General features: G+C 43.3%; 1 protein-coding gene across 2 annotated transcripts in view; it reads left to right on the top strand.

The window, feature by feature from the left end:
• The window catches only part of MOSPD1 (motile sperm domain containing 1), a 79,738-nt gene extending 70,347 nt beyond the window's left edge, over positions 1 to 9,391 (top strand). For both annotated transcript variants that reach the window (XM_082262549.1, XM_082262548.1), the window contains one exon: positions 9,109 to 9,391. In XM_082262549.1, coding sequence (XP_082118675.1) covers positions 9,109 to 9,140 — 32 coding nt within the window. In that variant the 3' untranslated portion in view covers positions 9,141 to 9,391. The remainder of the gene's footprint in view (positions 1 to 9,108) is intronic.
• Positions 9,392 to 13,196: the final 3,805 nt, after the last annotated feature.

Below are 13,196 nucleotides of genomic sequence, written 5' to 3'. Positions count from 1 at the left end.
GATTTGCATGTGTGATCAGCTGGGTGAGACTGTGCATGTGTGGGCACCATCTTGGAATTTGGCACTTTGGATCTGAGACAATGACCTTGTTCCACACATTCCCACAAAGCACAAGAAGCACCTGGGAACCTCAGACCTCCCAGTAGCAGGACAATGAAAGGCTAACACTCCCCACTGTATCCGGTTGTAAGTAGCACACCTCTTCTGAAAGCACAGGTGGAATTCAATCGGGAAGAGAGCAAACTTGGGGGACTTAAGCCCATCATAGTGCTGGTATCAGTCTTCTCCTCTACAAGTTGTTCCATGGGGCAAAAGACTGGCTCTGGATCTCAATCAGCATCCAGTTTTTCATTTACTCCTTTAGGGGCTGCTTTCTCAGGTTTATATCCAAGCATTAATTTTCTTCTGCTTTGTCCACTGTGTTGGAACACTTAGAAGATATCCATTAGGATTTAGGACAGGGGGTTGTAAGCATTCCAGATCTCTGTCCCTGCAGGAGCTGCTTTGTGAATTCCCCCTTCCACCCTTCTTAGGGTTGGAAGACAAGGAAGACGAGGAAGGAAGGTCTGAGAAAGTGGGTTCCTCTGAGGCAAACAATACTTCACTGGAGAAGACTTAATCTTTAAACATTTCCCAAGCCCAAAAGGCCACAGTGAGGTGGTCCATAAGAACTGTCATTGTCAGTGTCCTCTGGCCCAAATCCTTTCTACTACACCCTCATACTGAAAAGGAATTGTACAAGCACTTGCCTCATCTGGGCAAGGTTTTTGTGCCCCAAAAATTGTTCACGCTACAATATGCGATGGAAGGAAGCAAAAAGCTATACAAAAATTGCACATTCCATGTTTTTGACCCCACACTGACTCACCTGTATAAAATGCTTACAGTCCTGGGGATTATGTTCTGGTGTTTAAGGACCCTGCAGAAATAAAAATTGAATCCATCTTCAAAGCGTCGTTTTGCATGTTTGGTGCCCTTCATCCAGATCTTTCAGCTAGACAACCATTTACAAAAGCATTACATTTCTGTGTGGTTGGGCTGGGAGAATTAGATCAAGCTCTGGCCCTATCCATGGTGTACATTACAGGTTTAAAAAATTGGCAAGCGGACTTCCTTAAGCCATCAACATCTGAATCCTGGAGAATGGTCTCTGCACCAGGAGTTGTTTTGGTCATTCAGTAGGGAATACCCAATGTAGATCTTCTGGCATCTACATTCAAGCATAAACTGGACCGATTTTTGTCTAAGACCAAGGATCTTAGAACCTTTGCATTGGATATCCTTGTGACTCCATGCCGTCAGTTCAACCCAATTTACGTGCATCTCGGTGATTCTCACAAAATTGGCCAATGAGGGCCTGGTACTTGGACACAGGCAGACTCCTAGCAGACTTTGTTGGCACTACTGGATTGTCTAGACTTTCTTTCTCTAGGAACCGTGTTCTATCCTGGTTTATGATCACTGGCTTTAATGCTTTGGCTATTGAAGCCCAGGTTCTGAAGGACTGAAAGCTTTCGGGTTGATTTTCTGGCCTCCCTCACTGGCAGGAAAAACATCTTCCTACAAGGTTTACCACTGCACCTGGAAAGCATACTTTGCTTGGTGCGAAGGGAGGAAGTTTCACCCCAGAAAGTACTCTGTGGGATGGGTTTCCATTCCTTTGTCAAAGCTTTTGTCCAGTTTGTGACTCACATTGTTCCACCTGTATGTTCTCCGTTGACTCTGTGGGATCCTTTTTTGGTTTATTCGATCCTTCAAAGGCCGCTCCTTTGAACCTTATTTTGTCATTTCTCTCCCTCTTCTTTCCAGTAAGCTTGCCTTTCTCATGGCTATTACCTCTGTTAGGAGGGTTTCTTAACTTTTGCCTTATCATGTAAAGGAGCCATTTTTTATGGTTCCTTTACATGATGGCTCCCCAACTTCACATTTAAATTAAGATATTGTGTTGCCAATATTTTGTCTGGCTCCTAAACATGCTAAAGATTTTGCTTTCCACTGTTTGGATGTGGTTAGGGTTGTGCATATGGTTTACATATTCTTGATTCATCAATCTGATTCCCTGTTTGTGTTGCCTCATGGTGACTGGAAGGGAGACGGTCGATCCACAATTGCTAGGTAAATTCAGCAACCTATTACTCAGGTGCATGACCTGAGGGGGAAGGTTCCCCTTTTCCTTTAAAGGCTCACTCCAACAGATGTGCTTGATTGACAAGTCCTCTAGGTGGCCCTGTAGGGGCCTTGTCTAATAGCACTCTTTTTGGTCCATGTTGTGGTGTTTTTTTGGTTACATAGTTAGGTTGAAAAAAGACACAAGTCCATCTGGCTCAACCAATAGGTTGGACCTGTTGGCTGTACTGCTCACCCATCACATGGGATTGCTTTGGAATATCCTAGTGGTCTGAGAATTCATCATATTCAGTGTCTGACGTACAAAAAAAAATAGGATTTTTGATTTAAATTATTTTCTTTTAGTACATCACAGGAAGCAGGTTCACACTGGCGAATGGGCCCCACACCAATTACATGACAGAACCCCAGCAGGGGTTCCCAACAATTAGCTGTGGAAGACAGCCCCGTTGAAAGCAATGAGAGGCTGCTAGCTCCTGCAGCTAATCGCGGTCATGTAATCGCTCATGCATTAATCACCTGCGAGTGATCAACCCTGGATGCAGACTCACAGGTTATTACTGTATGAGCGATTACCTGTGAATGGCAACAATTACCAGCGGGAGCTGGGCTGGCAGCCTCCTGTTGCTTACAAAGGGGCTACATCCTGCAGCTAATTGAAGGGAATCGCTGCTTAGATTCTCACATGTAAAACTGAGGCAATGCTGGGAGTTAAAGGGTTTTGCAAGGCTAATTTAGGCTTTGCTGTTTTCCAGAGTCCAATAACCAGGAGATAGAGCATATCTTAATGCTCTGCAAATTAACCATTTCCTGAGTCCTGTAACATAGTTCAAGAAAAGGAATCTACAGTCAAAAATCCTATTTTTGTATAGATTTAGGAAAATCTAGATGGTTGCTTTCCTGTAGGCTGCTCACCCAAAGAAAATTATTTTTGGGGTCTTTCATGAGGACAGTTAAATCTGGCTCTCTCTATATGTACAGTATAGGTCCAAAGAAGAAGCAGGATATTTCTGTATTTAGATTTATAGATTAATGGTTGTGTAGACCTGCCTTTTATCAATCATTTTTTCCCAACAGAACCCCTAAAATAATGCTTAGCTCTTAGAGAACCCATGCTAAAAAGATCTACTGCTTAGGGTGATCAGTAAGTCATTGATATAATAGTGATTAAAAAGAATATGACATACATACATCAAGTATCCTAAGATTGATCATTTTTAACAACCTTTGCTCTATACAAACAATTATTTTCAGTAACAATTGTGAAATGTATATGAAAAAAAAAAAAACTGAAGTGTGTAGTGTTCTCTCATGCTTGTTGAGAGGGGCCCTTTTACATTGGTGGTCAGTGGAAAAAAGCCCCCCTTACACTGATACAGTGGAGAAGGGCCACTTTACATTGGTGGTCAATGGAGCAGGATCCCCTTACATTGTTGGTTAGTGATAGAAGAGCCCCCTTTTTATTGGTGGTCAGCTGAGAAGGGCCCCATTTCATAGACAGCCAGTGGAGAAGGGCCCCCTTATATTGGTGGTTAGTAGAGAAGGGGCCATTACAGTTGTGATGGGAATCTTTTTTTGTTATTTTTTTTTTTTTATTTGTGGCCAGTGGAGAAGCACCCTCTTGATCTGGTGGTTAATGGAGAAGGGACCATTATATTGGTGGTCAGCAAAGAACCACCGTACATTGGTGATCAGTAAAGGCCCTCCTTACATTGGTGGTCATTGCAAGAATGTTCTGTTACATTAGTAGTTTGTCATAAGAATGCTACTCTTAACCCTTTTGCTGCTGCTGACAAGAACAATTGAGTAATGTTAATGATACTTTTGTTATTTACACCAAACGTCCAAATTTTCAGGAGCTCTTGGGGTGTACCCCCTTCTTTTACGGAGATTTTATTTACATTTTTCAGTATAACAAGAGAAGTAAAAGTGGTACAGAAATGAAGTGTAAATATAAAATATCACTGCACTTTGTACAAATATTGCTGCCCAAAAGCAAAGTGAGAGCGGCAACAATCCTATACTGTAATAGGACATGGATAAGGCAGGATGTACGGAACATCAATTTGTAAGAGAAAGTTGAGCATATAAGACATAAGAGTTGTTTGTTCATGAGAAATGCAGTACATATTCTATGATCAAAGAAAGAAGATGAGACCCTGCACCAGCTTCAGTGTGAATTTACAGCACATCACACCACAGTGACAATCCAATCTCCTTACCAAAAAATGGATAAAGCAGGCATAAACTGGAATCTATGTGGCAACAGCTTACATCAACAGGTGGACGATCACCAAGACTGGAAAAGCTTGCCACAATCCTCTTCCAATAGGAATATCCAATACTTGGGATCACTATGTTCACTCTCCCATTCACAGCTACCCTTTTTTATGAAGCAATACATAGTGAATCCCGTAATAAGCATAAAGAACTTTAATAAAATTGTACATACAAAAAGGTCATAAAAACAAGCATAAATTAGTCAAATGCTGTGGCTCATATCGTGCTTGTGTCTCCAGGGACCCACTTAATGCATTTTGTCCAATAGGGTATCATCAGACACCTCTGACCATGCCCTATTGGACGAAACACATTTGACGGGTCCCTGGAGATACAAGCACGCTATGAGCCACGGCATTTGACTCATTTTTGCTTGTTTTTATGATTTGTATGTACAATTTTAATAAAATTCATCATGCTTATTACGGGCTTCACTATGTATTGCTTCATTTTATTATGGTGACACTGTACCTGTAAATGGGGGAAGTGAACAAAGTGATCCCAAGTATTGGATGTTCCTATTGCAATCCTGTATGGTAAAAGAGGATTGAGGCAAGCTTTTCCAGTCTTGGTGTTATTAGTGTGGAGTTGTCCACCTGTTGATCAAACCTGTTGCTACATAGATTCCTGTTTATGCCTGCTTTATCCCTCTTCTGGTAAGGAGATTGGATTGTCACTGTGGTGTGGTGTGGTGTGGTGTGCTGTAAACTCACACTAAAGCTGATGCAGTGTCTCATCTTCTTTCATTCATCATAGAATATGGACTGCATTTAACCTATTGAAGCGCTGCATACAGACTTTTTATTTTATTTTTTTTTAAATCAACAAACTTATGCTGGCTGCTTTTATTCATTTTTTGCTTTGATATAAGTGATCATATTACTCTGTAGCACGGAAGCCCCCACAATTTTTTGCCATAAGGACAACATCCAGGCAATCAAATCAATATCATGCATAAGACCACTGATGTCCTAGAGATTCTGTGACATTATTGAGGGATATGACAGACCAAATTGCCATATCATGAGTACCTAGATGTAGGTGGCCATCATCCCAAAAATTGTAACAAACAAAAAAAAAAACAAAAACAAAAAAAGTTACCCTAGGGTGTGGGATGTGCAGGCAACCTAAACATCTAAAGCAGTATAAACTATATAGATTAAGAGTAAAAAATGATTTTATTATACAAACATTAAAAATCGCATACAAACAATTGCATACAATAAATAGACCAAACTTAAAACAAATCACGGCTAGCAAAAGTAGGTCATGTACAAAAAGTGACTACACAAAGCACATACGTTCCAGAAAGACCCAAAGCGTTTCAAGGGTACCCTTCTTCAGGGTTCTAATGGATATTGCTTTGTTCGTGTCACTAGAGTCACTTGTATAGACTGGAAAGCCGTGTATTAAAAGAGAGCTAATCACTCATCACAAAAGGTATAGAGATAACAGGATAGGCAGACGGGAGAAATGTGTGTTTTCAGTGCTGGAGATGGCACACTGTTTTTAGTGTGCTGTGTTGGAGCCTGTCCCTCAAGGATCCTGGGAAGAGGCCAACAACAGGTCCCTTGAGTATAAAAGGCCAGATGGATTTAGGGAAGATGAACCCATAAACAAGGCCTTTTAGAGGGTGTTTTCCTCACTTCAAATTGATAAATGAGTTATGTTGCAAAGGTTCCAGCGGAGAAAGCTGCACCGGTCTTCCTGGCATCAATCGCTTATTGAGGGATAGGAGAGCCCGGCGCAAAAAAAATAGACGGCCACGGCCTACTCTGTTCATTCAGAGCCTACAGGAGCTCAACAAAGAGGGGAGGAAGCACGTAAAAGCAATAAGCAGGAAGGATAGAAAAATAGAGAGAGGAAGGGAAGGAAAATAGTGAAGGGAGGGGGGCGGGCATCCCAGGGGTTTTTAAGCTGTACATTGAACCTTTACAGTTCTAAGAATATGGAGGTCATTTGAGAAGGTGTGAAGTGGTCTATCTAGGGCTGCCAGGTCCGTTGGAATTTGTCATACTTGTCCTCAAGGATTGACGTCAATCTTTGATAATGAGCGAACCGTTTAACCTCTTCAAAGCAAAGAAGTGGTGTTTTCCATGACCACGCTATAGCTTGCTTTGTTTCCATAAAAATGTGAGTAATTAGGGTGTATTCAAGATGGGTAACATCTGCAATAGATTTATGTAAAAGTGCTTCCCATGGGTCTCCCTGTAAATTGACATGGAGAACTGTATCGACCAATGTGTATACCCCAATCCATAACCTCCGAACCTTGGGATAGGTCCACCATATATGTTTTATATCGCCCAAATCTGGGCAACCTCGGAAGCAGTTGGACGGGTATGATGTAGGCATTTTGTGATCCTAGCTGGGGTAAAATACCAATGCATATCTTTGAAAGAATTTTCAAGAGCCAGGACATTACGAGAAGATTTAAACAGGGCCTTCCACATTGTACGCCAGTCGCCTGGCTGTGGAACGGAACCACGGTCTTTTGTCCATTTGTCACAGTACATAGGGATTTGTGGTCCAGTATTGTTCAATATAGAGGAATATAACAAGGAGATCAGAACCTGAGTAGTAGGGTTGGTTCGACATCTGGTCCTAAAAGCAGTGGACAATAATGGGTATTCATGATGTTTCGTAAGAAACTCCATAGAGTGACAAATTTGTATATATCGAAAACATTCCGATTCAGGGATCTCGTAAGAGTCCCGTAAGTATTGGTACGTACAGAATATGTAACCCCTTTTTCAAGGTTCAAGCAGTATTAATACATAAGGTTTTAGCAAAATGTTAAGACAATCTCTGAGAAAAAAAAAGGCACAAACAAGCATACACAGCAATAATAATTAAACTTAGGTAGTTAGTGAGATGAGGCAGGGAGAGGATTATAGAGTGGAAGAACTGACTGTAAGAAGGAGAGATTTCCGTGGAAAGAATGTGCTGTTATATTGGTAGGAAGTTGTAATAATGGCAATCGTTACCTTTTCGATGACATACTGTAACTATTATGTTGGTGGCAGCACTTGGCATGTAAACAAACTACGAGCCACTATGGCAGCCAAAAGTCTGTTTACATTTTACCTTCTGTCTGCCAGCTGTGTAGTAGAAGTGATTCAGACAGCTGTAAAGCAACTTAATCACTTCTACATGTGAATGAAGATGTCATCCAACTGTCATTATTTTATTCTTCAGGATATCTGCTTTCAGAAAATGTATAATGTTTTGGAGGTTTTAAGTAATCTTCAGGCCTAAGATGTGATCTAACAAAAAAAACAAAACAAAAGGCCCCACCAGCGAAATGGTTATAGACAGCTAACATTATCATTGTTGTCAGTGATTATCTGAGAGATGAGAAAAAAGCTGCATTAGTTCCACGCTGTTGGCTCTACTGAGTGACATCAGCCCCAAAACTATATAGGCAGCATTAGATAGGAGGTCAGTCACCACTGTTTCAACAACTCCTAGAAACCGCTGTTGGAACCCTAGGGTGCCACCAACCCATGGTCAAGAGAGGCTGGTGTATTTGCATAGAGTCAATATTTATCATGTTTTAGGGGTAATGAAATAAAAGCTACAACCATTCAAAAGGAAGGCTGCCTCTCTTGAGCTAGACTAAAGCAGGCCATAGACGATTCGAATTTCGTTCGAAAATCGTAAATGGCAGTGTTATCGAACGATTTTTGTATCGTTAGTGTGGTATGTAAAACGTTCGATTTTCGTACGACAGCAAAAATTCACATATCCAACATGTTGGGTTTTTTTGCGAAAATCGGCCGAATTTCGTATCATTAGTGGGGGAGTTGTATGATTTTGCCTAACAAAACACAGAACAGTAGGGAGTGTGTCCGGTAGAGATGTGGTTAAAAGGCACAAAAAATAGTGTTTTGACGTACGATTTTCGGCTCACATTGATGGTACACTCGATGATGTGCACGAGTGCCGCTTTCGTTTATCGAACGATCAATCGTACGAAATTCGAATCGTCTATGGCCTGCTTAAGGCCTCTTGCATACTGCAGCTTGAAAAAGCTCAGTACAGCTTTTTTTTTTTTTTTACGGACCTAACATACAGCCCAATAATTGTAATGTGCCTATGCACACAGGCACTTAAACAAATGCTGTACATTCTTCAGTAACAATAAATAAATAAATCGATTTCCTGAAGGCTCCGTTCACATGTGGGCGTTTTTGGGGAGTTTTTCTGCTCTAGGATCAGCTCTCAAAACGCCCAACAAGACAAATCCTATTCATTTCAATGGCCCCTGTTCACATCTGAGTGTTTTGACGCTGTGAGCAAAACGCCCAACGCTCAAAAAAGTACATGAGCTTCTTTTTGGGCAGATTACAGCCGTTTTCCATTGGTCTCTATTCAATCTAAAAACGCCTGCACAAAAAACGCCTGTAAATCGCGGTAAAATCGCGGTAAAAAACGCGTGTGAATGTAGCCTTAAGCTTACCAAAGCTATGTAAACAGAGACAACCTAAACAATTAATTTAATTTAAATCAAAACAGGTAAACCTTTGTATGTATACATAGTGATGGTAAATCTAAAGGAGTTTGAACAATCAGATTGATTAATGTATGATCATCTTAACCTACAGGCTTTTACTGTCCTTGTTTTCTTAAATGTATTTCTTATTCAAAGTGATTGGTTTCCTAAAGCAAAGCACCTTATCATTTTTCTCTGTCTTGCAGGTCTTATAACAATGGTTGTTCTTCGAACATGAAGGTTCTAGTTTACATGAACTGTGACTGTGTCTGATCACTTCATCATGAGGACCGCATTCAGCTGTCATGTCTGCAGAGCTCGCCCTATATGCAGGAATAGCAGTGGTTTTAAGATAAAATGGCAGAAGTACAATATATTTTAACTCTGTATTACTGTAATTGAATGACATAATGACATAACCATTTTATCAGTGACTTTGTAACAGACAGCCGAGAATCTTTGTTTTATGAAGTCTATGAGAGAAATCTGGGGGAAAAAAAAAACGCATTTTATATGTATGCCTGTACAAGAATTTTATTGTAAAACGAATGGTCATTTTTTTACATTTTGTTTGTCTTTCATTTTTCAATAATATTAAAAATAACAAAAATGAAAATATTGATCTAGCTATTCATTTATATCATAATCGAATGTTTAATGTTTACAAAAGGCACCTATACATGTTGCCAGGGGTGCCAAACTAGTGTATGCAAACCCTGCTTCCTCTGGTCTGTTTTATAAACCAATGGAAACATTTTGTTGTATCTGTTTGTTTGATAAGTGCAAAAAAAAAAACAAAACAGTTGAACTTGTCAGAAATTCAGAGCTACTCTGCATCTTAGACAGCATTCCTGTATTATCTCAAAAAGCATATTCCTAGTTCTTATCTTGAACTACAGAATGATAAGCCTTGATGCCTTGACCTTGATGTTGTAGAAATCTGAGAGTGGGAGTATTGAGTAGTTTAGCAAAAGACACTGGGCGAGGCTGACAACACTCAACAGCCCACAGTCCACAAAATGCTGTAACACACTTCCTGTCTAAGCTTCCTTTACACTTGTGTTTTGGTGGGGGAGGGGAAACCACATGGCTGAGCCACGTTTTTACTGCCCCAACCGCTCCTTCTTATGTTGCAAAGGCAGCAGAGCAGGGAATACATATGCCATGTTGCGACAAAAGTTATCCCTGCTGTCGTGTTTAGTGGGCAGTGCTGTCCACTGAACACTATTGTTCAATTGAATCGGGGCACCCCCCCAAACACATGCAATGCACATTGTTGCACTGTGCTAATGTGGGGTTCAAGGGGATAAAGCAGGTAATAGAACACCTCCTCACTGATTGTTAAATGCTCTCTGAATAGCTATCTGAGCTATCCGAGCAACTCTAGAGTGGTTCCTTTGTGGTAACGGTCCACTCTTGGATAGCAGCGCTGTCTAAAGTGGGTGGTGTTAGCAGAACAATATGAGCAGTTACAGAAACCATTTTTCCCTTTTGGGATAAAGGTTTTAACTTGATTATTGTAAGTACCCCTGTCATTGTTAAAAAGTCTGTCTCAACCTCTAACGTCCTCTTTTGCTGCACAGATTGGTCTGGTAAAGGAAGCTAAAGAATAACAACAGGATCAACAGGGGGACCCCCACCCCTTCACCCTCTGCATCAACGCTGGCAGCACTCATACGTCTATTTCCCAAAGACAACCCCTGCATATGAGGCTGAGCAAGTGCACTCTACTTCTTTGGTTGACCATGGCGAGGCCTGTTCTGAGTGGAACCTGTCCTGGTAAACAGCTGTATGGTCCTGGCCACCATGCTGCAGCTTAGTTTCAGGGTCTTGCCAATCTTATTATAGCCTAGGTCATCTTTATTTAGAGCAACAATTCTTTTTTTCAGATCCTCAGAGAGTTCTTTGCCATGAGGTGCCATGTTTTTTTTTTTTTGAAAAATTCTTTTTATTGTTTTATAACAAGAAAAAAAATACAGACAGTGACAAACACCAGTCCCTAACATGGCGGGACGGCACAACAACCCTTCCCAACCCACCCCTCCCACCCTCCCAACCCTGGCAGCTTACCTATAGAACCGAGTAAAGCATAGGGGGCCGGGCGCGGCCGGGACAGCATAACCCGTCCAGACCGCCCCCCCCAGGCCCAGGGGTACAGGACAACAAAAAAAAAAAAAAACATACATGACAACTGGATCAGAACACAAAGTTACAGGTCAGAAATAGCAGAGGTTTCCTGACTGAAAGAAAAGAACCAGTGAGAGTGCGGGCCCAAATAAACCATAAGATACAGACACTTCCCATTCACAATTAGCCCGCCGTCTCGGTGGATTCCACCCATGCCTTCCACACCTTTTCGAACTTCCGGAGACAACCACGGGACTCGTAAGTGGCCTTATACAAAGGTAAAACAGCGTTCACCAGCCCCTTCCAGAAGGGTATCGAAGGGGGTGACACTTTTTTCCAGTGTAGTAGGATGGCCTTCTTGGCATAAAACAGTAGTATAATCAACAGCGTCCTATGAGCCACCGAGGGGACCACCTCCTCCACCAGGCCCAGGAGACAGACGCTCTGGGTCAGCGGAACCGGAGTCATAAGCACCCTTCCAAGGCAGGAGACGACCTCCGACCAGTAGCGCTGAACCAGAGCACAGTCCCAAAATACATGTCGGGCATCCGCTGGGGCAGCCGAACATCGCCAACACTCAGCGGACACCGACGGAAAGATCCTGGCCAGGCGGGCAGGCGTATAATACACTCTGTGGAGAAATTTAAATTGGATGAACTTATCTCTAGCCGCCACCAGGTGTTTAAAGGGATCTGTCCACAGGTCATCCCAGTCGTCCCCCTGCAAGTCAGGAATATCCTCCGTCCAGCGCTGCTTGCAGCGCACAATCCCCGGAGGGGTGAGGCGGAACAGTTCCTTGTAGACAGTAGACAGTGTTTTACTAAGGTCAGGGTTAGTCAACATCAATTCCAGGTCCGACGGCACTGGCTCGATCCGGAGATCTGCAAACTGACTCTGGAAAGCGTGCCGCAGCTGTAAGAAACGGAAGAAATAAGTCGTGGGTAAGTCATGTCGGGAACGTAAGGTGTCAAAGGGGACCAGTGCACCCTCGGTGGTAACGTCCCCCAACGTCTTTATACCAACAGCAGCCCATACCCCAGGGTCCGGGAGGTGGTAAAAATGGGGAAGTCTGGGATTCATCCACAAGGGGGCAGAAGGTGAGAAACCAAGGTAACTAGGGCACGCCAGCTTCACCGTCTGGCCCCACGCCTTGATCGTAGCCTTCATGGAGTCGGTCAACGGCAGATCGGTGCTCACCCCTCGAAATAATGCCAGGCGTAAACTCTCATAGGACCCCAGGTGTGCAGCCTCCAGAACCGTAGCCGAATCCTCCGCATCCGCCCGCAACCAACGTCTCGCAAATACCATCTGCCCAGCTAGGTAATATTTATGCCAATCAGGAAGGGCAAGCCCACCACTGGCCTTGGGCTCCTGGAGGGCCCGCAGGCCTATCCTAGGGGGCCCAGGAGACCACAAAAAGGATCCGATGATGCCATCCAACTTGCGAAAAAAGGCTCGAGGGACCCAGGTAGGGGAGTGCCTCAAAAAATACAATACCACGGGAAGAAACTTCATCTTCAATAAGGCAATACGCCCAAGCAACGAGAGCGGGAGCCTCCTCCACACCTGTACCAGCTGTTGTAGCCTAGGCACAAGCGGGAGGAGATTCAGGGAGTAATAATCCCCCGGGCACCGCGTGACTTTAACCCCCAGGTACGTGAAGGAGTCCACCCAACATAGGGGAGGATCAGCAGGGGAGACCGCCACCGGCGCCCCAGTAAGGGATAGGACGGAAGATTTCCCCCAATTCACCCGGAGCCCGGAGTAGGAGCCGAAAGTGTCCAGGATGCGTAAAACCGCCCGTAGGGAGGGACCCGAGTCCCTAAGGAAGAGCAGCATATCGTCAGCATACAGAGCCACGCATTCCCTAATGGATCCCACCTGAATGGCATCAAAGGCATTGGAGGTCCTGAGAGCGGTGGCCACCGGTTCAATCGTGAGGGCAAACAAAAAGGGAGAGAGGGGGCAACCCTGCCGGGTACCCCGCCCCACCCCAAAGTACTCAGATTTGGCCAGACCCAGCCGAATGGCCGTACGAGGAGAGGAGTATAGTAGTTTAACCCACAGCCGGAACGTAGGGCCGAAGCCCATCAGCTCCAGCACTTTATGCATGTACGACCAGTCGACCGAGTCAAAAGCCTTTTCAATATCGATAGAGACCACAATC

Source organism: Pelophylax lessonae, assembly GCF_965119305.1.
Source record: "Pelophylax lessonae genome assembly, chromosome: 7".
NCBI lineage: Eukaryota > Metazoa > Chordata > Amphibia > Anura > Ranidae > Pelophylax > Pelophylax lessonae.
The sequence above is the reverse complement of the archived record's forward strand: the minus strand, read 5'-3'. Positions and strand labels throughout refer to the sequence as shown.